Source organism: Zalophus californianus, chromosome 11 (genome assembly GCF_009762305.2).
Source record: "Zalophus californianus isolate mZalCal1 chromosome 11, mZalCal1.pri.v2, whole genome shotgun sequence".
Taxonomy (NCBI): Eukaryota; Metazoa; Chordata; class Mammalia; order Carnivora; family Otariidae; genus Zalophus; species Zalophus californianus.
The window spans coordinates 104,973,136-104,995,758 of record NC_045605.1 but is presented as its reverse complement, the minus strand read 5'-3'; the positions used below and the strand labels follow the sequence as shown (position 1 = coordinate 104,995,758).

Below are 22,623 nucleotides of genomic sequence, written 5' to 3'. Positions count from 1 at the left end.
GTCAGTTGATTACAGTCCAGAGTGGTGTGTATACAGATGGAGTCTAATACAAGATGGGTCTTCAATATTGGGCGGCCCCAAGCGCGTGTGTGGAATTGGTGAGGACGAGGTGGCAGTGGAACTGGGTTCAGGGGGCGCCTCTAGGTGGAGGAGGGCGTGGGGAGCGGGGGGGGGGGGGGGGGTGAGTGGGAGGTCTCCTGGCCCTCTGACCCAGAGGCGGGAGCAGGCTGTCCCTGTCGCCTGGCTGGGAGCTCTGCGAGGCTCTCATTTGTCAGCTGCGCGGGGAGGAGCCGGGTGACCTTACGCTGGCTGGAGCCTCTGCGGCCATTAAACCCGGTCTCTTGGCTGCGCCCTGCCTCCCAAGTTCGAGAGGTGGGTGGAGCGGTCCTTTCCCGAACTTAAGGAAGGGTGAAGTGCTTGGGGTGGCTCTCCAGGTCCCGGATGGTCGAGTGGGAGACGGAGAAGTTGGGGGGAGGCGGGCGTAAACAAGTTAGGGGGCAGCCCGCCAGCAGCCGCGCCCCTGGCACCCGCGGGCGGGGAGCACCACCATGAGCAGGAGACATTGATCGTCCTTTCCCGGCTGCGCCGCCGCCTCTCAGGTGTCGGGTGAGCCTTCCCTGACCCTTCAAGGGATTCATGAGTTCACGGCCAAGTTCAGGGGCAGGGAAGGGGTAGCGAGGACCTCGAAGAGTGAGCTGGTGGCCCTGGGAAGGGTCAGAGGAGAACCGCGCAAGGTCTCCTTGCTAGAAGCCACGGTACCCTGGGGTTCGGCGAACGCTGTTCCCTATTAATGTCATAATGAATCCCTGCTCCCCCTGCCTCAGGGCTTTACGCAGCAGATACACCGAACTCCAGCCTGAAATTGAGGGTCCACAGGACGAGAAAAGATGCGCGCGTCCATCGTAAGTGTGGGGCCGGTGTGGGCTGGGGTGGGGGCTGTGTTTTAGTGGGGACTCATTGTCCGGGAGCCTGAGTTATTACTGGAGAGTGAGGATCCTGGAGGATGTGGGACCACACCTCCTGCAGCTGGTGGGCATCAGGTGTCCGATGTGGGTTAGCCTGCTCCTGGTCCACCTGTCTCAGTACTCACTCTTGTGTGGGTACCTGCCTGAAATTAATGCCAGGGCAGGCAGGACCTACAGGAGGAGGGAGGCAGCAAGGGGCGACTTGCTCCCCGAGGGCCCTGCCCTGTGTCCCCCAGTCAGACCAGAACATCCCAGCCTGGCTCCTGGGGCCAGATGTCTGGGGCTGGACCTGCTGCCCCAGCCCCTGCTTGGGTCTGACCTTTTCTCTGGGCTTTTTTTGTCTCCACTGACTCGCCCCATGACCAGCCCTAACAGCGATTTCTAAGCTTTCACTTTTACTTTTTCTAGTCTGTGATGTGGTTCAGAAATCATAAAGGGGCTTAGCAAATGCTTCCTTTCAACCTAGCAGAACCTGCAACAGAGAGATTCAGGGCACCGGCTGCTGATGTAGACCCGCCTGGGGTTGTGTTCCTACACAGCACTTGGTTGGGGCACAAGCCTGCAGGGTGCTGTTCTGAGCACTTCCTGTCTGAAATCCACTCCGTTCCCCAGAATGAAGATTATAGGACTTAATACATGGGAAGTGCTCAGAGTAGTGCTTCCCACACATAGTAAGTGCTCAACTGCAATTCACTCTTACTATTATTTCAATCCACAAAAAGATGCCACAGGGACTGGCATCAGGCAAGCAGGACCCTGGCATATATGATGCCTCGAGTGGTCATTTTAAACATCCCTCTCCTTTATCTGACAACACTGTTTTCAATAATAATCATGAAATGGATAGTAATAATATCCGGAAAAGAAACAGTGAAAATTTTCTTTTATTGAGGTTTGTATATGAAATCATGCCAGTGCAAAAGGAAAAAAAAAAAAAAAAAAGAAAGAAAAGAAAAAGAAGGTAAATGTTATGGAGAAAAATAGGAAAAAGTAATGGATTAGGAGTTTTTAATTCGGGGCACCTGGCTGGCTCAGTGAGCGGAGTCTGTGACTCTTGATCTCAGGGATGTGGGTTTGAGCCCCATGTTGTAGAGATTGCTTAAAAATCTTTTTAAAAAAGTTTTTAATTGCATGAATGTAGTTTTGAAAGAAAGCTTACTCTTGCATGTAGGTTGGTCATAGTCACGAATAATAGCAACATGACAGTTTCTGTTTTGGAACTTTTACTTCTGGAAAGTTGTCCGTGACTTTGTCAAGATTGATCTTTGCATATTCATGTTTTGTATTCAGCTGAGCTCCATTTGTCCATCCGTCTTTGTTCACAGCTGACTGAAGAGTGCTTTTTATTAATTTTAATTTCAAAAGCTCCTCTACATGAGACCACAGATATACAACTAGGGAAAGTCTTAGACATTAGGAGAGTTTTGTCATAGATTCATAAAAATCACATTTCAGAATAAATTCCAGAAATTGCAATACTGTGTCTTAAAAAAAAAATCAATCTAGTGCCTTTTAAATATCTCCACATGTGAAACATTTTCACTAAAACATCATCACCAGAAAATTAATCATAAGTTTTTATCTTATTTGGTGAAATTCGCCCAAGTTTTCCTTCTTCTGAAAAAATCAGAGAAAATGGTTGAGTGAAAGTGGGCACTGATATTTATTTATTCCATTGCTTTAGAATGAGTCTAGTTCTCGGTGATAGGGAGGCCACTTCTCTTTTAGTTACTCTGGCATGGGGAGAGCTGACTCTTCTGTCTTCTATGTTGAAACACAGGAAAATGTAGGACCTTGAGAGTCAGCATATGAACCGTGCCCCGTGTGAGCTCGAACCCCTCTGAGCTACTTGGACTTTCTGTTGGAACGGTAGCTAAGTCTGTATCCACAGACTATAGAACTGGGTGTTCTCTGATCGAACTTCCATGTAGAAGACAGTTTTATTTTGTTTTTTTTTTAAGACACAGCGAGAGAGGGAACACAAGCAGGGGGAGTGGGAGAGGGAGAAGCAGGCTTCCCACTGAGCAGGGAGTTCGATGCGGGGCTCCATCCCAGGACCCTGAGATCATGACCTGACCTGACGCTTACCCGACTGAGACACCCAGGCACCCCAAGGTGTGTTCTTATTGTTTTAAAAATTTCTATGGACAACTTATTCCTTTTTTTTTTTTTAAAGATTTTATTTATTTATTTGACAGAGAGAGTGAAAGAGTACAACAAGGGGGAGCAGCAGAGGCAGAGGAAGAAGCAGGCCCCCTTCTAAGCAAGGAGCCTGATGTGGGACTCGATCGCAGGACCCTGGGATCATGACCTGAGCCGAAGGCAGATGGTTAACCATCTGAGCCACCCAGGAGCCCCAGACAACTTATTCCTATTTGCACCCAAGGAATACAGCTCCCACCTCCCCAGTCTTTTGAGTGTGTGGCTGCCTGCCTTTTAGAGTTTGGCAAATGTCATTTCTTATTAGAGCAGCTGCGTGGACCTCCCTGGGATGGAGAGCCTGCCTGTCTACTGTCCAGCCCATGTTTCTCTGAGTCCTTTATTTTTATTTAAATTCAATTAATTAACATAATGTATTATTAGTTTGAGAGGTAGAGGTCAGTGATTCATCAGTTGTGTATAACACCTAGTGCTTATTACACCACATGCCCTCCTTAATGCCCATCACCCCGTGACCCCATTCCCCCACCCAGCTCCCCTCCAGCAACCCTGTTTGTTTCCTGAGATTGAGTCTCTTCATCTTGTTTTATTTTTTCCTCTCTTCCCCTGTGATTCTGTATCTTGTTTCTCAAATTCCTCATATCAGTGAGACCATATGATAATTGTCTTTCTCTAATTGACTTATTTAGTTTAGCATAATACCCTCTAGTTCCATCCACGTTGTTGTAAATGGCAAGATCTCATTTTTTTTTTGATGGCTGCATAATATTCCGTTGTATACGTATCCCACATTTTTTATCCATTCATCTGTCGATGGACATCTGGGCTCTTTTCATAGTTTGGCTATTGTGGACATTGCTGCGATAAACATCGGGGTGCAGGAGCCCCTTCACTACCTTTGTGTCTTTGGGGTAAATACCCAGTAGTGCAATTGCTGGGTCGTAGTAGGGTAGCTCTATTTTCAACTTTTTGAGGAACCTCCATACTGTTTTCCAGAGTGGCCGCACCAGCTCACATTCCCACCAACAGTGTACGAGGGCTCCCCTTTTCTCTGAGCCCTTTAGTCAAGCCTGTGACTCCTGGTCAGTGCCAGAGCTGACCATTCTCTCCTCTTCATGTTCCACATTTGCTTAGAACAAGCGGGCCAGGAGCCTTTGCCTCTCCTTCTCCAGCCTTGCCGTCCTTAAATCTGTGGCTAGCTGCTGGGGAAGTGAATATCCAGAGTGAAACTGAGGCTCCAGAATATCGGTACTGAACTGGACCCTTGGGTTCTCTAAACAATAGAAATCAGTAAGAGGCCAACCAGGAGCTCCAGGCAAGGCTTTACTGGGGTTTGTGCTCAAGCCCAAGGGAGGCAGTACAAGGAAAGAATCCCCTGACTCCCCGGAGGAGAGGTCAGGGAGGGTTTTTTAAAAGAAACGTAGGTGGGGAAAGGGTGCCGTGGAAGCACATAGTGGAGGATTTATTCACACCTGTGCACTTAAAGGTCATGCTTCTTCCTGCGTCCCATGTCTAATCAGCATGTTAAGTCCCCATCCCCTGGGCCTGATTTTTGAGTATTATAGTGAGAAGTCAAGTCTGTGAGAGTTCAGCCCTGGGATCTGCCCACCTTGGTGCAGACTGGTTTGGTCCGGTCTTGGCCAGTCTTTGTAGTAAACATCCTCCCTTCAGTAAGCGCCTTCCCTCTGAATTCCTGCAAGGTGGGCTCCTCAAGAGGCACAGAGTTTTAGCTTTTTTTTTTTTTTTCCCCGTACGAAGGCCCCCAAGGAGTTCTGGATTTCACAGTCAGGGTTGAAGGGACGTGAGTCCAGTCCCTGCTCTGTCTCAATATGAAGACGTTGATGGGCCTACTCTGATCTCTGACTCTGGACTCCCTTGTGACAACTTTGTGAGCCTCTCAGTTTGCCTGATGTTCCGACAGATCTCTGCAGTGTTTGTTAAGGTGCTAAGGGGAAGGGACGAGAAGAGGACCTTCTCAAGTAGCAGAGCTCCAGGCCCTGCAGGGAGTCATCCACATTCCAGAGGGGTCCTATCGGGGCTGGGCTTCAGAAGGAAGCAGTGCATCCTTGGAGGCTGCAAACCTCTGGTGAGAACACTATGTGCCAGGCTGGTTGCTGGGTGTGGCTGGTGGGCTGGGCATGGAGCCTGGTCACTGTTCCCGTGGGCTCAGCTCAACAATTATAGTCCCCTGAGGGCGCCTGGGTGGCTCAGCGTTTACGCGTCTGCCTTCGGCTCAGGTCATGATCCCAGGGTGCTAGGATTGAACCCCACATCGGGCTCCCCGCTCGGCGGGAGGCTTGCTTCTCCCTCTCCCTCTCCCCCTGCTTGTGTTCCCTCTCTCGCTGTGTCTCTCTCTGTCAAATAAATAAATAAAATCTTAAAAAAAAATTATACTACCCGAGAAAATCGGGCGTGGCCGGTGGAAGCAGCAGCAACACTGTTTGCTGGAGTGTCCTCTTGAGGGATCGGTAGGACTTTGCCAGTGAATAGCCAAGGGCATTTCTGGCCTAGAGAAGCATGATGTAGAGGCAAAGCTCACCCTGCGGGTTGTTACCGGAAGTCAGGACCTTCGTGTGAACTTCTGGGTATAGTGGAAAGAATTTGGCCCTTGGATTCAGGAAGACCTACAGTGGAATCCTGGCCCAGCTTCTTGGGGAGCTCTGAGAACTTGGGCAAGTTACTTCCCATCTCTGCGCTGTTTCCTGACTTGTAAAAAATAGGGCAGCTGTGAAGAATTCCAGATAACTCGTGTGCACGGCGGTGGCCGTGGTGGTTTCCAGATGAGTTGGGAGGCAGTCCTCATTCATGTGGAGTGAGGCTGGACTCATACATCGCACCAGCCTCGGGCCTGGAGGTCAGGAACCTGGGAGGCCCCATAAGTTTTGCCTCCTTTTTCTAGGCTACTTTTGGGGCCACAGGGGCTGGACCTGCTACCCACTGGAGCTGCCCCTGTTCCTCTCCCAGCAACTGGCAAGGGAAGAGGCGATACATAAGCCCAGTCCCTCCTCTACCTTCTCTCTGGGGCTGAGGCTGGAGGGTGTGGGCAATCAGACCTCTGGTCATACTTCCTTCATGTACCCAGCCCGGGGCACAGGGTCTCAACCCTCTCCCAGGTACTTTGTTTTACAGCTTTTGTCCCATGATCGCATTTATTCCTCACATAGACTCTGCTGGATGGATCTGCATGGCCCCATTGTACCAGAGAAGCTCAGAGAGGTTCAGGGACTCCTGAAGGTCACACAGCAGTAGAGCAGAGAGGGGCTGAATCTTGGGTGGACATGGGCTGTGCTTCTGAAAACGCAGCCTTGGATAGACAGGATTGATGCCCAGACCCTCACAGGTTTCTTCTCTTCCTCGAACCTTGGTACTGAACTCCCAGCTCTTTGCTGGAAAGTCCCCTCTTGGCATCCACACTGGACCTTCGGTCCTTGTAATTTTCCAGGAGTTTCCCCAGAGCATCAGGAAGGAAGGGGCTGAGACTGGAATTTCCACACTCCCCACAGCATGTGGTTTCGGGAACAAGGAGAACCTGCTCTCAGGCTGGGTTTCACAATCTCCATGGCATCTCCGGCTGGTCCTGGAACTGAGAACTTCCCAAACCAAACATACTGAAAACACACCCAAGGACAGTGGCAGCAAAAACTGCCGTGTACAGAAGTCTTCCTTTGTGCCAGGTGGTATTTGCTGAGCGTTTTGTAGGTATTAACCTATTTGTTCCTCAGGACAACCCCATGAGTTATTCCATTTTACAGCTGGGGAAACCGAGGCTGGGAGAAGTTGGGTAACTTGTCCAAGACTGTGCAGTTAGGAAGTGGCAGAGCCCAAATTTGAACCGAGGCTGTCTGGCTCTGGAGCCCCAAAATTGTAGTCAGTATGCTTTTTTCTGAAAACGAAAGCCATCTGGATTTAGACATGCTCATGAGTCATGCTCAGTAGCCTACTGAGCATGTATTTTTTTGTACATCTGAAATATTTCATTAAAAAAAAAAACAAAATTGCAAAGCTCTGACCGATGAGGCTAAATGGGGCCGGATGTGTGTGAGTTGGAGCACTTCCATAGTGGCCTTGAATTAAAGAAAAAGATGCTTTTTTAAAACATCTATTTTCTTTATTTTTATTAAGTAGGCTCCCCTCACAACATGGGGCTCGAACTCACGACCCCAGAGTCGCACACTCCACTGACTGAGCCAGCCAGGCTCCCCGAGAAACACATTCTTTTTGTTTTGTTTCACCGCTTGGGTTGAAAATTCTTCCGCAAATGCTGTTGCTGCGCTCTCTGGTCCTGTCCAGTGCCCACAGCTGAGGATCTCAAACTGGATCGGAGCCGCAGGGGTGAGTGTGGATGACTATGTAGGGGCTGCAGACGGAGTTGTCTGCTGGAGGGCTTGGCTGTCTCCTTTCTCCCTGCGGTGGGGAAGAGGCTGGGGCTGCAGCTGCCCCATTGCCACTTTCAGGCTGACTCTGCGTAAGCGACCTCATCTCCCTTAGCCTCAGTTTCCCCGCCTGCAAAATGATGTATGTCTGCTCATCTCAGCCTGACGTTCAAGGTCACGGCTCTCTCCCCTCAGATACTCTCTCCTCTGGTTCTCACTCCGGGCTGCACCGTAGAACCACCTGGAAGCTTTAAAAAAAATGCTCCCACGGGCACCGGGAGATCCCCTCACAGCTGTGCTTCTGCTTCAGTCTGCCCCGCACCCCTGCTTCCCTGTCTCCATCATCCCCCTTAAGGCCCCTCCCTCCTCATCACCTTCTCTAATTGCCGGAGGATGTGAGGGTTGAGTATAGGATTCAGATTTGCATTCTATCTATAGCACATACACGGTCCCTCTCGCCTTTCAGGACTTCAACCAAAATCTCAGGTGCTGCCTTTTCTATCATTTGCGGCTCCTCTCCCCCTCCTCCCTTACGCCCATTCAGCCAGACTTTGGTGTCCAACTCTGGTTGGAGCTGCACTCACAAAGGCCACCAGTGACCCTCACCCTAGAGCGCACTCCTGACCTCCAGAAGCCCGTTTTCAGCTGCCTCCCTGGCCTCTCCACTTGGCTCCCTGGAGCCCGGTTCACCCCAGCGCCCCAAGCAGGAGCACCCACTCCTCCCTAGCCTGCTCTGTCTGCAGCCTGCTCATCCTGCCTCCCACTTGCTCTGGCCAGAAACCCTGGGGTGATCTTTGACTCCACTTTCCTTCACGCCCCACCTCATTCCATCAGCAAATCCTGTGGGTTTGACCTTCATAGAAATCCAGAATCTATTACTTGTCATCCTCACTGCCCTGCCTCGTCTGAGACAGACAGGATTGATGATAGGCATCATCCACACCACTCTCCATCCTGCATCCTCTCCTCCTTCGCCCCCCCCCCCCCCCACTCCAGCCACACTGGCCTCTGGGCTGCTCCTCAAACACGCTCCCACCTGGGGCCATTGCTCAGGCTGTTCCCTCTGCCTGGGTGTTCCAGATCTCTGCAGGGCCCACTGTCTGCCTTCCCCAACCCCTCATTTAATATTGCAGTCTCTGCCCCCACCCTGCCCCTCCAGATCCTTTAACACCGCTCTACATTTTCTTTCTTTTTTGTTTTTATTTGGTATCTCTTCCAATGTTCTGGATGATTTGCTTATTTACTAAGGCTTAAAATAAACTAAAAAAATTTCTGTCTCTCTCCCTGGTACTGAGCAAAAGCTCATGAAGGCAGGGATCTTTATTTTGATCATAGACACAGTGCAGGTGCCTAGGTTGGTGCCTGGCATCTAGCTCTGTGAGCATCTGTTGGGTGAAGGAGCAAATGAATGAGTTCCTTGACCCTCCCAGGCAGAGGTGGGCATCTCCAAGGTGAAGGGATTCTCAAGGGGTGGCCACTTACACCACTGCCCTAGGGCGGGGCAGAGTATTTGTTAAAAGTGTACGGTGATTCTGCAAGCAGCAAGCAAGCCCCTCTCCTCTAATTTGTGCGCAGGCTTGTGTCCAAGAACCACAGCTGGGGATAAAGGTTGCAGGCTCGGAGTCAGGAACCCAGTGGATTCTAGAGCAGAGTTAGAGCACATCGCACACCATTATTGCCGTTGTCATTGTCCTGGACTCCCTCTGCTTTTCCCAGAACGCCGGTCATTAAACTCTTCTTTTTAACTCAAAAGATACTCGGCTGGTGGAATGAGCAGATGGGCATATTTGTGATAAAGCAAATGCAGTAACCTAAGAGTAGCATCTAAGTGGTTGGGTATACAGATATTCACTAAACAACGCATTCAGTTTTGAATGCTTGAGACTTTAAATTGTATGTTTGAAAATGTTTCTTAATAAACTGTCGGGAAGCATGCTATGAACTTAAAAACACTCATTGCGGGAAAGCTGGAAAATACAGATAAAGAGAAGGAAGCAAAATAATTCCAGTAACCATCCCTTAGCCCCAGCACCCAGAGAGATTCTCTGTGAAGAAGTTGGTGTATATCTTTCTAGTCTTTTTGTCATGTGTATTTATTTTGTTACAGAGTAGTAATGGTATAGATTACCCCAAATTGAACACACTGATGTTTGTCAGGTTTTGTGTGTGTGTGTGTGTGTGTGTGTGTGTGTGTGTGTGTGATTCTAAAATGAATATACGTGTATTTAAACATTTTCGAGGGTGCCTGGGTGGCTCAGTTGGTTAAGCGACTGCCTTAGGCTCAGGTCATGATCATGGAGTCCTGAGATCAAGTCCCGCATCAGACTCCCTGCTCAGCGGAAAGTCTGCTTCTCTCTCTGCTGCTCCCCCTGCTTGTGTGTGCGTGCTCTCTCTTTCTGACAAATAAATAAAATCTTTAAAAAAAAATAAACATTTTGGAAAACTAGAAAAAAATTAAAAAGAAAATTAATACCCCAGATGTCACCAACTGGTAATAAACAGTTTACATTTTGGTGTATTTCCACAGCTTTTCTTTATGTGTTTTCTTTTTTAAACAAGTTTAAAAAATATACTGTTTTGTATAAAGCTTTTTCATTAACCATTATGTAATGGGCATTTATTGTCATTAAGTATTCTTTTAAAATAAAACTTTAAAACATAACATATAGTATCCTAGTATATAAATATGGCAAGAATAAAATAATCTTTTTACATAGGATTTTTAGGTATCAATGTTTTGCCATTGGATGTCACTTTTTGATGGACAACTTTTGTGGGCATTTCAGATTATTTCCTTAAGATCTGGTCTATAAATAGAAATTGGGTCAAAGAGTATGAATATTTTTAAGGTTAGTGAGACAAATTGCCAAATTGCCTTTCAGAAAAGTTATACTGATTTTTATTCGCATCAGCAATGAATGATGGTATGTGTTTATCTTTTCTTATATTTAATATTGGTATTTTAATTCCCCCAAAACCAGTTTTTAATTTGCATTTACTTGATTACTAGTGAGGTAGAATATGTTTACTTATATTAGTGGTAATATATATTTCTCCTTTTTAAATTACTTATCATGCCCTTTGTCCACTTTTTTCTATTTTGATATTTACATCTTTTTTATTGGTTCGTAAAAACTCTTTATATATTAAAGATATTGACTGTTTTTCCGTCATTTTCTTCCAGCTGATCATGGTAGTTTGTGGTGTTTTATTTTGTTTTTTTCCAGTGCATAGAATGTCTGGCTCATTTGGCTATAAGTAACAAGCAACCCACTTAAGCTAGCTCAAGTAAAGAAATTTTAGTTTTAGTTTTAGTTTAGTTTTAGTTTAAGGACACATGTGGAGGTTCATAGGATGAGACCTGCTTGCCTTCTTCAGGTCCAGCTGGCTGAGGTGGGAGGCGTTGGTCACAGGGTATGAAATATGGTGCCTGCCTAGGCAACTGGGACTGCAGGCACTCGTTTTCCCTTAAAAGGGAGCATGAACATAACAGGCAATGATAGAAACTGCTAATCATAAGACCTTTAACAATTTTTTAAATTGTAAAACCTTTTACCCTTTTTCTTTGGCTTTTATCCTTTGAGTGTCTTTATTCTAAGATCTGATATATATGCATCTATATTATTTTAAAATTTATTTATGGTTTTAGTCAACAAAACAAAGAGGCAACCCACGGAATGGGAGAAGATATTTGCTAATGACACTACAGACAAAGGGCTGGTATCCACGATCTATAAAGAACTTATCAAACTCAACACCCAAAAAACAAATAATCAAGTCAAAAAATGGGCAGAAGACATGAACAGACACTTCTCCAAAGAAGTAATACGAATGTCTAACAGACACATGAAAAAATGTTCATCATCATTAACCATCAGGGAAATTCAAATCAAAACCACATTGAGATACCACCTTACACCAGTTAGAATGGCAAGAATTGACAGGGCAAGAAACAGCAAATATTGGAGAGGTTGTGGAGAAAGGGGAACCCTCTTGCACTCTTGGTGGGAATGCAAGTTGGTACAGCTACTGTGTAAAACAGTATGGAGGTTCCTCAGAAAATTAAAAATAGAGCTACCCTATGACCCAGCAATTGCACTCCTGGGTATTTACCTCAGAGACACAGATGTAGTGAAAAGAAGGGCCATATGCTCCCCAATGTTCATAGCAGCAATGTCCACAATAGTGAAACTGTGGAAGGAGCCAAGATGCCCTTCAACAGATGAATGGATAAAGAAGATGTGGTCCATACATACAATGGAATATTACTCAGCCATCGGAAAGGATGAATACCCAACTTTTACATCAACATGGATGGGACTGGAGGGGATTATGCTAAGTGAAATAAGTCAAGGAGAGAAAGTCAATTATCTTATATATGGTTTCACTTATTTGTAGAACATAAGGAACAGCATGGAGGACATCAGGAGAAAGAAGGGAAAAATGAAAGGGGTGGAATCGGGGGGAGACGAACCATGAGAGACGATGGACTCTGAGAAACAAACTGAGGGTTTCAGAGGGGAGGGGGGTGGGGGATGGGTTCGCCTGGTGATGGGGATTAAGGAGGGCATGTACTGCATGGAGCACTGGGTGTTACACGCCAACAATGAATCATGGAACACTACATCAAAAACTAATGATGTACTGTATGGTGACATAACATAAAAAAAGAAAAAAAAGAAAATTTATTTATGGTTATATATATATATATATATATATATAAATGTGACTGGTTTTTAAGCATCATTAACATGGTCATATTTACAGGTTCCAGGTGGGAAATGGTTTCAAGAGTTTTTGGTGACAGATAATATACACCTTTTCCAATTAAAGAACTTCAAGCTTGGGGTGCCTGGGTGGCTTAATCGGTAAAGCAACTGGCTCTTGGTTTCGGCTTAGGTCATGATCTCAGGATCTTGAGATTGAGCCCCGTGTCGGGCTCTGCGCTCAGCAAGGAGTCTGCTTGAGATTCTCTTTCTCTCTCCCTCTGCCCCTCTCCCCCAGCCCCATGCTCTCTCTCACTCTCACTTTAAAATAAATAAATAAATCCTTAAAAGTATTTTAAAAAAATAAACAAGATAAAAAACTTCAAGCTCATCAACACGAGGGACTTTTTTTCTCCATCTAAAAATCTTAAAAAATTTTTATTATAGAAGTAACTCATATTAGTAAAAAAAAGAAATAAGATAAAATGTAAAAGTCTGAATCCCAAACCCCCACTGTATATAATATACAACAAGTTTGGTGTATTTTCCTCAGATCATGCATAGTGTATAGTACATTTTGCTTATAAATGTATAAAAAATGTATTTTATTTTATTTTAATTTTTTAAAATGTATTTTAAGCAAAAACGGGATAGTAATGTTTTTCAACGTGCTTTTTTCAACCAGTTCCACGTCTGCTCACATAAATCCACCTTGTTTTCTCTAATGGCTCTATGTATATATGTACATATGGATGCAGGATAATTTATTTAATTGGTTCTTATAAATGGTTATTTAGGTTGTTTATCTGATAATTTTGGAGGCCAGAAATTGTTCCTCAGTTTGCTTGCTAAGGAAAATGGTTGTTATGCAGTTCTTTGTAACCCTGCTTTTGTGGAAAGGATAAAGGCCTTTTGTTCTGAAATCCCATGGGCACAGAGTCTCAGCTTTGCCATTGTTAGCGCCTGCGTTCCAAGTTGCGTAGTTGAGGCCTGGTTACTGTGCACGCGGGGGATCCCCTGAGCCCTGACCTGGAGAGGGAACTCTCTTCCTGGAGCCTCCTGCTGGCCCCCTTCTTCCTAGAGGAAGAACCACCTGGCAATGAATCCCTGGGACTGTGGATCAAGCTGAGTAAGGGAGGCATCACAGTCCATCTTTTTATAGCAGGACCTGGCAAGCTTTTTCTGTAAAGGGCCAGATAGTGGAAGATTTTAGGGTTTGCAGGTCACACGGTCTCCGTTACAACTCCTCAACTCATCTGCTGTAGAGAGAAAGCAACCCAGCACAAGATGTAAATGAATGGGGTGTGGCCGTGTGCCAGTAAAGCTTTGTGGACGCTGAAGTTTGAATTTCATAAAATTTCATGTGTCACAGATCATCCTTCCTCTTTTGATTTCCCCCAACCATTTTCAAAATGTAAAAACCGTTCTTAGCTTGCATACAAAAATAAGCAGAGGCACCAGTTTGGCTCCTGGGCTGTAGTTCTCATACTTCTAATTTTATAACCTGGTTCCTTGAGTTCTTCACTTTGATTCAGCTGAGTTGGCTCATGTGTATCATTAAGTTATTGTTTCTCTAGTTGGATTTTATGATAGAGGGTGATGTCATTCATATTCTCAGTTCATGACACCCTGTCCTCACTGATTCCTACAAGACCTCCTCTCTTACGGGTTTTTGTTTTTGTTTTTTGTTTTTGGTTCCTCTGTATCATCATGCCTTCCTCCATCTTCCCAGCGGCCAGCATCCTGATGTGTTTAATGTGTGTTCTTTAGTCCATATGCTTCTGTTCTTGTTCTTGTTGGTTTTTTAAAATGATGTTTTCAGGTATGGTTCTTATAAGATGTGTATCATTGGTTTGCGTGTGTGTATCTTTAATTGATATAAGTGGTGTTGCATTGCAGAGCTCATTCTCATTTTTCCACTTAGCTCCGTCTCTAAAAGATTATCCCTGTTGCCATGTGAAAATCGAGTCCTTGCACTAGTTAGAAACTCGTGGGCAGATCATCTCCCCAGATGAGTCTACCACCTTTCACTTCATTTTTTAAAAAATTTTATTTATTCATTTGAAAGAGACAGAGAGAGAGAGCACGAGCAGCGGGGGAGAAGCAGCAGGAGGGGCAGAGACAGACTCCCTGCTGAGCTGGAAGCCAAACGTTGGCTGGATCCCAGGACCTGGAGATCATGACCTGAGCTGAAGGCAAACGCTTAACCATCTGAGCCACCCAGGCGCCCCTTTTCATTTCATTTTAAAAAAGTGTCCTTGAGTGGTATTATGTTTTGACCTTGTGCGTATTTGGAAATAGGTACCTTTGCCCTTACAAGGGGCAGGCAATTTGATTGTGTATTTTAAAAATCAAAACTTTTTTCCTTTCTGGAACTAGAGGGTATTATGCTAAGTGAAATAAGTCAATCAGAGAAAGACATGTATCATATGATCTCACTGATCTGAGGAATTCTTTTTTTTTTTTTTTAAGATTTTATTTATTTGACAGAGAGAGACACACAGAGAGAGGGAACACAAACAGGGAGAGTTGGAGAGGGAGAAGCAGGCTTCCCACCGAGCAGGAAGCCTCATGCAGGGCTGGATCCCAGGACCCTGGGATCATGACCTGAGCCGAAGGCAGACGCTTAACAGCTGAGCCACCCAGGTGCCCCGATATGAGGAATTTTTAATCTCAGGAAACAAACTGAGGGTTGCTGGAGTGGAGGGGGGTGGGAGGGATGGGGTGGCTGGGTGATAGACATTGGGGAGGGTATGTGCTATGGTGAGCACTGTGAATTGTAAGACTGATGAATCACAGACCTGTACCTCTGAAACAATACATTATATGTTAAAAAAAAAAGATAATAAGAAGGGAAAAATGAAGGGGGGGACATCAGAGGGGGAGATGAACCATGAGAGACTGTGGACTGTGAGAAACAAACTGAGGGTTCTAGAGGGGAGGGTGTGGGGGGAAGGGTTAGCCTGGTGATGGGTATTAAGGAGGGCACGTTATTACATGGAGCACTGGGTGTTATACGCAAACAGTGTATCATGGAACACTACATCAAAAAAAAAAAGTAAAAAAAAAACCTTTTCCTTTCAAACAATAGATATCCATTAAGATAAAAAAAATTTTAAGGGCGACTGGGTGGCTCAGTCGTTAAGTGTCTGCCTTGGGCTCAGGTCATGATCCCAGGGTCCTGGGATCGAGCCCCACATCGGGCTCCCCGCTGAGCGGGGAGCCTGCTTCTCCCTCTCGCCCTGCTTTTGCTCTCACTCTCTCGCTCTCAAATATTTTTAAAGATTTTATTTATTTATTTGAGAGCGAGAGCGAGAGCGAGAGAGAGAGAGAGTGCATGAGCAGTGGGAAGAGAGACAGAGGGAGAGAGAGAAGCAGGCTCCTTGCCGAGCAGGGAGTCTCACGGCAGCGACAGGGTAGATCCCAAGACCCTGAGATCATGACCCGACTTGAAGGCAGACACTTAACCGACTGAGCCACCCAGGCGCCCCAAAATTAAAAAAAATTTAAATACATTAAAAAAAATGTGTTTAAAAAAACTGAGGTCTAAAATTCCTTTTAGTGTTCTTTTCTAAAACATAATTTAATTTTTTAAAAAGTTTATATTTGTTTTAGCAGTCTCTACACCCAGCATGGGGCTTGAACTCATGACCCTGAAATCAAGAGTCAGTCACTCCACCGACTGAGCCAGCCAGGCACCCCGTTAGTGTTTGTTCCTATGAGTTTTCATCAACACATACAATTGCATAACTCACCACCGTCAGACACAGAACAGTAGGGAAAGTTTAGTTGCCTCCCAATTCCCTCCTGCCCCTTTGTTGTCAGCCCCCCTCCTCATTCCCAGCCCCTGGCAATCACTGATCACTTTCTGTCCTACAGTGATGCCTTTTCTGGGATGGGACATGAATGGATTACTATAATTGCGTTGCTTTTTGGGTATGACTTCTACTCAGTAACATGCATTCGCTGCTCCATTATCTTGTGGGGTTTATGGTGATAAGGTTTGAATTTCTTTGTAGATATTTTTGTCATCTTTTCAGGCATCTTTCTTTTAATTTAATTTAAAAAAATTTTTTTATTGTTATGTTAATCACCATACATTACATCATTAGTTTTTGATGTAGTGTTCCATGATTCATTGTTTGTGCATAACAGCCAGTGCTCCACGCAGAATGTGCCCTCTTTAATACCCATCACCAGGCTAACCCATCCCCCTACCCCCTTCCCCTCCAGAACCCTCAGTTTGTTTTTCAGAGTCCTAATTTAATTTTTTTTAAACATTTTTTTTTTAAGATTTTATTTGACAGAGAGAGACACAGCGAGAGAGGGAACACAAGCAGGGGCAAAGGGAGAGGAAGAAGCAGGCTTCCTGCTGCTCAGGGAGCCCCAAGCGGGGCTCAATCCCAGGACCCTGGGACCATGACCTGAGCCGAAGGGAGACGCTTAACGACTGAGCCACCCAGGCGCCCCTTCAGGCATCTTTCTATGTGTAGGCCACCTTTCCTTGCTATTGGTCTGGAACACAGTGAGCTCCTCGGGTCTGTGTACCCACTGACTGCTCATTACTTGATATCGTATTACTGATATTCACACGGTCTCCTGTTTAATCGGTAGCCTTCCCGAGGGCTGGATCCCTGCCCCATCTTTATGTCCTTGCTTATTCATGGAAAACGCCCCCTCCCCGCCCCCCCCAAGTTAAATTCCCTTTTGGGGGATTTCTCAAGGCCTCCTAATTCTTACCAAACAATATATATTTTTTTCTTTTATTCTGGAAAACAAGTGGGATTCATAAATTGCAACCATTGTCCACTGTTCTGAAATAGGTTCTCAGTAAGGTCTGGGTGCCTTGTTTTTGGCAGACTAAAAATGCATAAGAGAACATGATTTATCCATAACATTTTTGTGAAAAGATATTTTTCCTGCCATATGTAATATGTATTTGCAGTTTTAATGTTTGTATAAATAGAAATGAACTACCATTGACCTTGCTTCATAGGCCTCCTGGAGTTTGTGATTGGCTCTTCCTAATGTCCTTTGTTTTTATCCCAAGGGAGGCCACGCAGGGGTGAGTCCTCCCCATCGCCTCCTTGATGGAATCTCTCAGTCAGGTCCACGGGGCTTGGCAGTGGGATGTGGGCAAATCCCTACAGGTCTGCCCATGAGAGGCACAGGTCAGAGCCCCCTCCCTAGAGTCTTCACTCCCTGAAGACTCAGCCAAAGGACAGAGGGGATCCTTCTCTAGGTGCTCTAAAGGGTTAGTTTCCTCGCTCATTAAAAAGAGATTTAAGATTGGCTTGGACCAGAGAAGCTTGTCACCCCTGATTCTGGTCCAATGCCCCCGTCCCCAGCACTTAGCACAGTGTTTGGTATCGGCGCAGCAATGCTGAATGGAAGTGATCTTGAACCTCTCGAAGTTTTCTCCAGCTCTGCTCCACTCTCCCTGTTCCCCAGCAGGGTAGGGCTCTGACCCGCTTCCCCCCACTTCCCCGCACACACATAGACACTCACCCCTACGCACACTCCTTGTGAGGCAATAAGAAATACAGTTTTTTTATTATGTTATGTTAGTCATCATACATTACATCATTAGTTTTTGATGTAGTGTTCCATGATTCATTGTTTGTGTATAACACCCAGTGCTCCATGCTGAACGTGCCCTCCTTAATACCCATCACCAGGCTAACCCATCCCCCCTCCCCTCTAGAACCCTGTTTGTTTTTCAGAGTCCATAGTCTCTCATGGTTCGTCTCCCCTTCCGATTTCCCCCCTTCATTCTTCCCCTCCTGCTATCTTCTTTTCCTTTTTTTTTTTTTTTAACATATAATGTATAATTTGTTTCAGAGGTACAGGTCTGTGATTCAACAGTCTTGCACAATTCACAGCACTCACCATAGCACATACCCTCCCCAATGTCTATCACCCAGCCACCCCATCCCTCCCACCCCCCACCACTCCAGCACCCCTCAGTTTGTTTCCTGAGATTAAGAATTCCTCATAGCAGTGAGGTCATATGATGCATGTCTTTCTCTGATTGACTTATTTCGCTCAGCATAATTATGCTGAAGAAATACAGTTTTCGTCTTTGTTCCCAATTCCCTGCACTGGGCTTCTACAACCCTTGTAAGGTCCTGAGTGATGGGAGAGACGAGTCTTTTGTTATTCATCATAAGCCCCTTTCATCCCCACCTGAGTTTATGCTAATGAGGTGATGAGGAACCCACCTGATTAGAGGGCTGGAAATTTCAGCCCCGCCTCCAACCTCCTGGGCGGGGAGAGAGGCTGGAGGGTGAGTTAATCATTAGGACCAATGATTTAATCGGTCCTGCCTGTGGAAGGGAACCTCGGTAAAAACTGAAAGGGGTTGGGGAGCTTCTGGGCAGAACACACGGAGGTGCTGGGACACTGGCCTCTGGAGAGGGCGTGGCAGCTCTGCCTCTCCCCCGCTGGTCTGCCATCTGGCTGTTCCTGAGTTGAATTCTTTATAACAAACTGGTAATCTAATAAGTAAACTGTTTTCCTGAGTTCTGTGAGCCATTCTAGCAAATTATAGAACCTGAGGAGGGGGTTGTGGAAACCCCCAGTTTATAGCTAGTGGAGTCAGAAGCACAGGGGACAATCTGAACGTGTGGCTGGCCGCTGGGGGTGAATTTGGGGGGGGCAGTCTGGTGGGACTGAGCCCTTCACCCCTGGGGTCTGCGTTAGCTCCAGGCAGTTAGTGTCAGAATTGAGATAAACTGCAGGATACCCAGTCCATTTCCACTAAGGACTGGATTGCTTGGTGTGGAAAAACCACATATCTGGTGTCAGAAGTGTAGGTGTGAGTATAGTTTACAGGAGAAAGAATTTTCCTTTATTCACATACTCACACTTAGACATACACACACACACACACACAGCCACTCATCATCAGGATGAGCAGCCAGGAGGACATTATGGCCAGAGACATGCCAATTCTTGGTCAGGCCCTAGGCCAGGTTGGGGAATGTCTGGGAGACACCCTCCCAGTTTGACAGCCTTTGGCAAGGGACCCCAGCCTCTGCCACCTGGTTCCAAGGTCTCACTTGCACCACCTCTAACAGCCTTGTTCTTGGTTTTGCAGCCAGAGCCCAAAGTTGGAGACCTGATTGAGATTTTCCGCCCTTTCTACAGACACTGGGCCATCTACGTTGGCGATGGATACGTGGTCCACCTGGCCCCCCCAAGTAAGGGCGCCGAGGGCTGTGCTGGGGCTGGGAGGAGAGGGAGATGGGGCAGCTGTGAGTGACAGGGGAGCCCAGCTCTCTCATTGATCCCTGACCGGTGGTTGGTTCCTCAGGCAGGTTGGTGTGGGGCAATGGTCTTCAAACTCTACTCCTTGGAACCCTAGGGGTTCCCTACAGGGGTTGAGGTGGGCTTCCAAGGGGATGGCTCTGTTTTTATGGTTTTAAATACTGTGGGTGTTTATAAAACACATTCACCTCTTCAATGTAAAACTCCCTGAGAGAGCATGGGCTTTGGGGCAGCAGGCTTGGTGACGAATCTAGTTTCTACTCTCTAGTCTTGGTTTCCATTATCTGTAAAACTGAGGCTAAGAGTGCTGCATTAGGAGGATTGTTGTGAGACTTCCCCCATCCCTTTTCTGAAACTCGTTACTTAAACTGAGGTATAACATAAATATGGTAAAGTGCACAACTGTAGTAAAGTGTATAGTCAGGGAATTAAAAAAAAAGTCTCCATGTGACAGTGACCCACATCAAGATCTAGAACATTTCCACCACTCTGCCAGGCCCCCTCAGGTCTCTTCAGCCTCCTCTCCTCTTCCCTAGAGACAACTACTCTTCTAGCTTCTCTTGCTGTAAATTAGTTTTGCCTGTTCTAGACCTTCGTGTGGGAGGAGCCACACAGTCTGGGCTTTTTTTGTGTCTGGCTTCTTCCCTTGCCCGTGAGAGCCATCGGTTTGTGAGCGGTAGGAGGAGTTCTTTTTCATTCTGTGTGTTTTCTGTTACATGAAAATGCCTCAGCTTGTTATCCATGCTTCTACTGATGGACGTTGGATTGGTTCCCGTGTTTGGCTGCTGAGAATACAGTAGGTGTGGACATTCTTGGACACGTCCTTTGCCCACCCCTTCACCTCTAACTAATGGCCTCACCCTGTACTTATGGAGGAATCAGAAGGAACCAGAGTATATGGCACCTTCCCCAGCCCTGATGAACCAAACCACCAACATCTGCACCCACCTAGTCTGCCTTTTCTTCAGTTAAGATTCAAAACATGCCCTGTCCTTGTTTAAAAAGCCAGCCTCTGTGTGTGGGTCCTAGACCCCCACTCTTAATTTCGTGAGCACTTTGCTCCTCAAATTCCTCACCTCCTGTATTATCATGGTCCCCCTCTCTGCTAGATTATTCTGACTGGCATAGAAAACACTGTAATACCTCCTGTTGATAGAATGAACGAACACTCCCTTGACCTCACATCTTCTCTAGCTAATTCCCTGTAGAGCGGAATCTTCGATCGTCCACCATGGCCCTCAGCGCTTCCTCTTGCCATTCTGTCTTCGGTTCCCTCCACCAGGCTCTCTTTTTCAGCCCCCTCCCAAAGGAGTGCTTATCAAGGCTACTGAAAGTACTTCCACATTTCTTTTCTTTTTTTTCAAAGATTTTATTTATTTATTTGACAGAGAGAGACACAGCAAGAGAGGGAACACAAGCAGGGGGAGTGGGAGAGGGAGAAGTAGGCTTCCCACAGAGCAGGGAGCCTGATGCGGGGCTCGATCCCAGGACTCTGGGATCATGACCTGAGTCGAGGGCAGACACTTAATGACTGAACCACCTAGGCTCCCCTAGACCTTCCACATCTTGACAAAGCCAGTGGTTAATTTTCTGGTCAAGGCTTACTTGGCTTCTCTGTAGCATTTGACACGAGTGACCTCTCTCTGATCTTCATCTGGCACCTGTCTTTCTTCCTCTTTCACTGGGCCTTTCCTTCTTGGTCTCCTGTGTGGGCTCCTCTTCCTCCTCACCCATACCCCTCATCCTTACTCTCCCCAGGTGACTTCATTGGGCCTCTGGCTTCCAATATTTTCCATTGGTGGATGTTTCCCAAGCCCCCCTCAGCATAGACCTCCCCACTCAGCTTCAGACTTGATTAACCTCTTGACTACTTGGCATCTCCATGTGGGTGTCCAGTTGGCACATTGAACCTGACATGCTCTGAAAGAAAGGCTCCAGTGGATGACACTATCCAGCTGCTGGAGGCAAAAATCTAGGTATCATTCTCAATCCTTTTCACCCCATATCTAATGCAACGGGAAATCTGGTTGCCTCTCTCTCCAGGAGAGACTCCAGGTCTGGTCACTTCTCACTGTCTGCACTTCCATGCCCATCTGAAGCTCCTGCAGCTTGCGGCTGGTCTCTCTGCCTCTTGCCCACTTGTGGTCAGTCCCTCCTTTCCTGGGCAGCCAGCATGATCATTCTAAAGTATGAATCGGATTATGTTACTTCTCTCCCTAAAATTCTTTTTTTTCCCCCCTCAGTTCAAGTTTAATAGAGACCACAAAAGATCAAAAGTGATGTCCCACTACTGGCCACATCAGCTGACCTGCCCCATAGCACGGTTCAGGCAATTCTCTCCAGAGGAAGAAAGGTTGGCCTCCCCAGCCCCTGCAAGAGAGGCCTGTCCTGTCCCATACCACATCTGCACTGAATCTAAAGTCTTGTGTTTTCAGCATGACAGTAGTATAAAATAAATTGTTTTCATGGCCGCCCACTGCAGCCTGGCCCTACAATGGCCCAGCACTCACTTCTGCTTAGAGAAGTATTCTTTGCTCTTCTGCACAGCAGGCTTGATAGTATCATTGCCAGCCTTCCAGCCAGCGGGGGGCACTTCCCCATGCTTGTCAGTAAACTAGAAGGCCTGAAGTAGTCTCAGAGTCTCACCCACAGAGTGGCCGACCGGGGGTGGGGGTCATCCTTTGTCATCTGCCAAAGGAAACCTGTATCATCAATAATAAAGAAACCCCTGAACGGGATGCCTTCATCAGCCTTTAAGACTCCATAGTCCTGAGCGATGTACACATGGGGTCTGATACCAGGGGAATGTTCATGGGTCCCAGTCCTCCTTGTTTCTTGGGTGTGTTGATCCATGCCAGGTGACAGAAATGAGAATCCACAGAAGCACCAGCCACTTGGCAGTTGAGTTCCTTAAATTCTTCTGTCTGTCACTGAAAGCAATGATCTCCATGGGGCACACAAAGGAGAAGTTAAGAGGGTAGAAGAAAAACACAATGTATTTTCCTTTGTAGTCAGGGAGGCTGATGCCTTTGAACTGGCCATCTGGCATAACGGCCGTGGCTTTGAAGTTGGGGTCAAGGTACCCAGTTTTGGCATTTCTTGAAGACATCTTGCTGTTGGCACCTAAGCACTCTTGAGTGCCAGACCTTG

The 22,623-nt window shown here is 46.5% G+C and overlaps 1 protein-coding gene across 4 annotated transcripts in view; it reads left to right on the top strand.

Moving 5' to 3' along the window:
- Positions 1-250: 250 nt before the first annotated feature.
- The window catches only part of PLAAT3 (phospholipase A and acyltransferase 3), a 31,796-nt gene continuing 9,423 nt past the window's right edge, over positions 251-22,623 (top strand). The window contains exons 1-4 of one of the 4 annotated variants that reach the window (XM_035722669.1): positions 251-372; positions 825-902; positions 7,416-7,457; positions 19,304-19,406. In XM_035722669.1, the coding sequence (XP_035578562.1) occupies positions 888-902; positions 7,416-7,457; positions 19,304-19,406 (160 nt within the window). In that variant the 5' untranslated portion in view covers positions 251-372; positions 825-887. The other 3 variants (XM_035722668.1, XM_035722671.1, XM_035722670.1) reach the window with 3 other exon arrangements.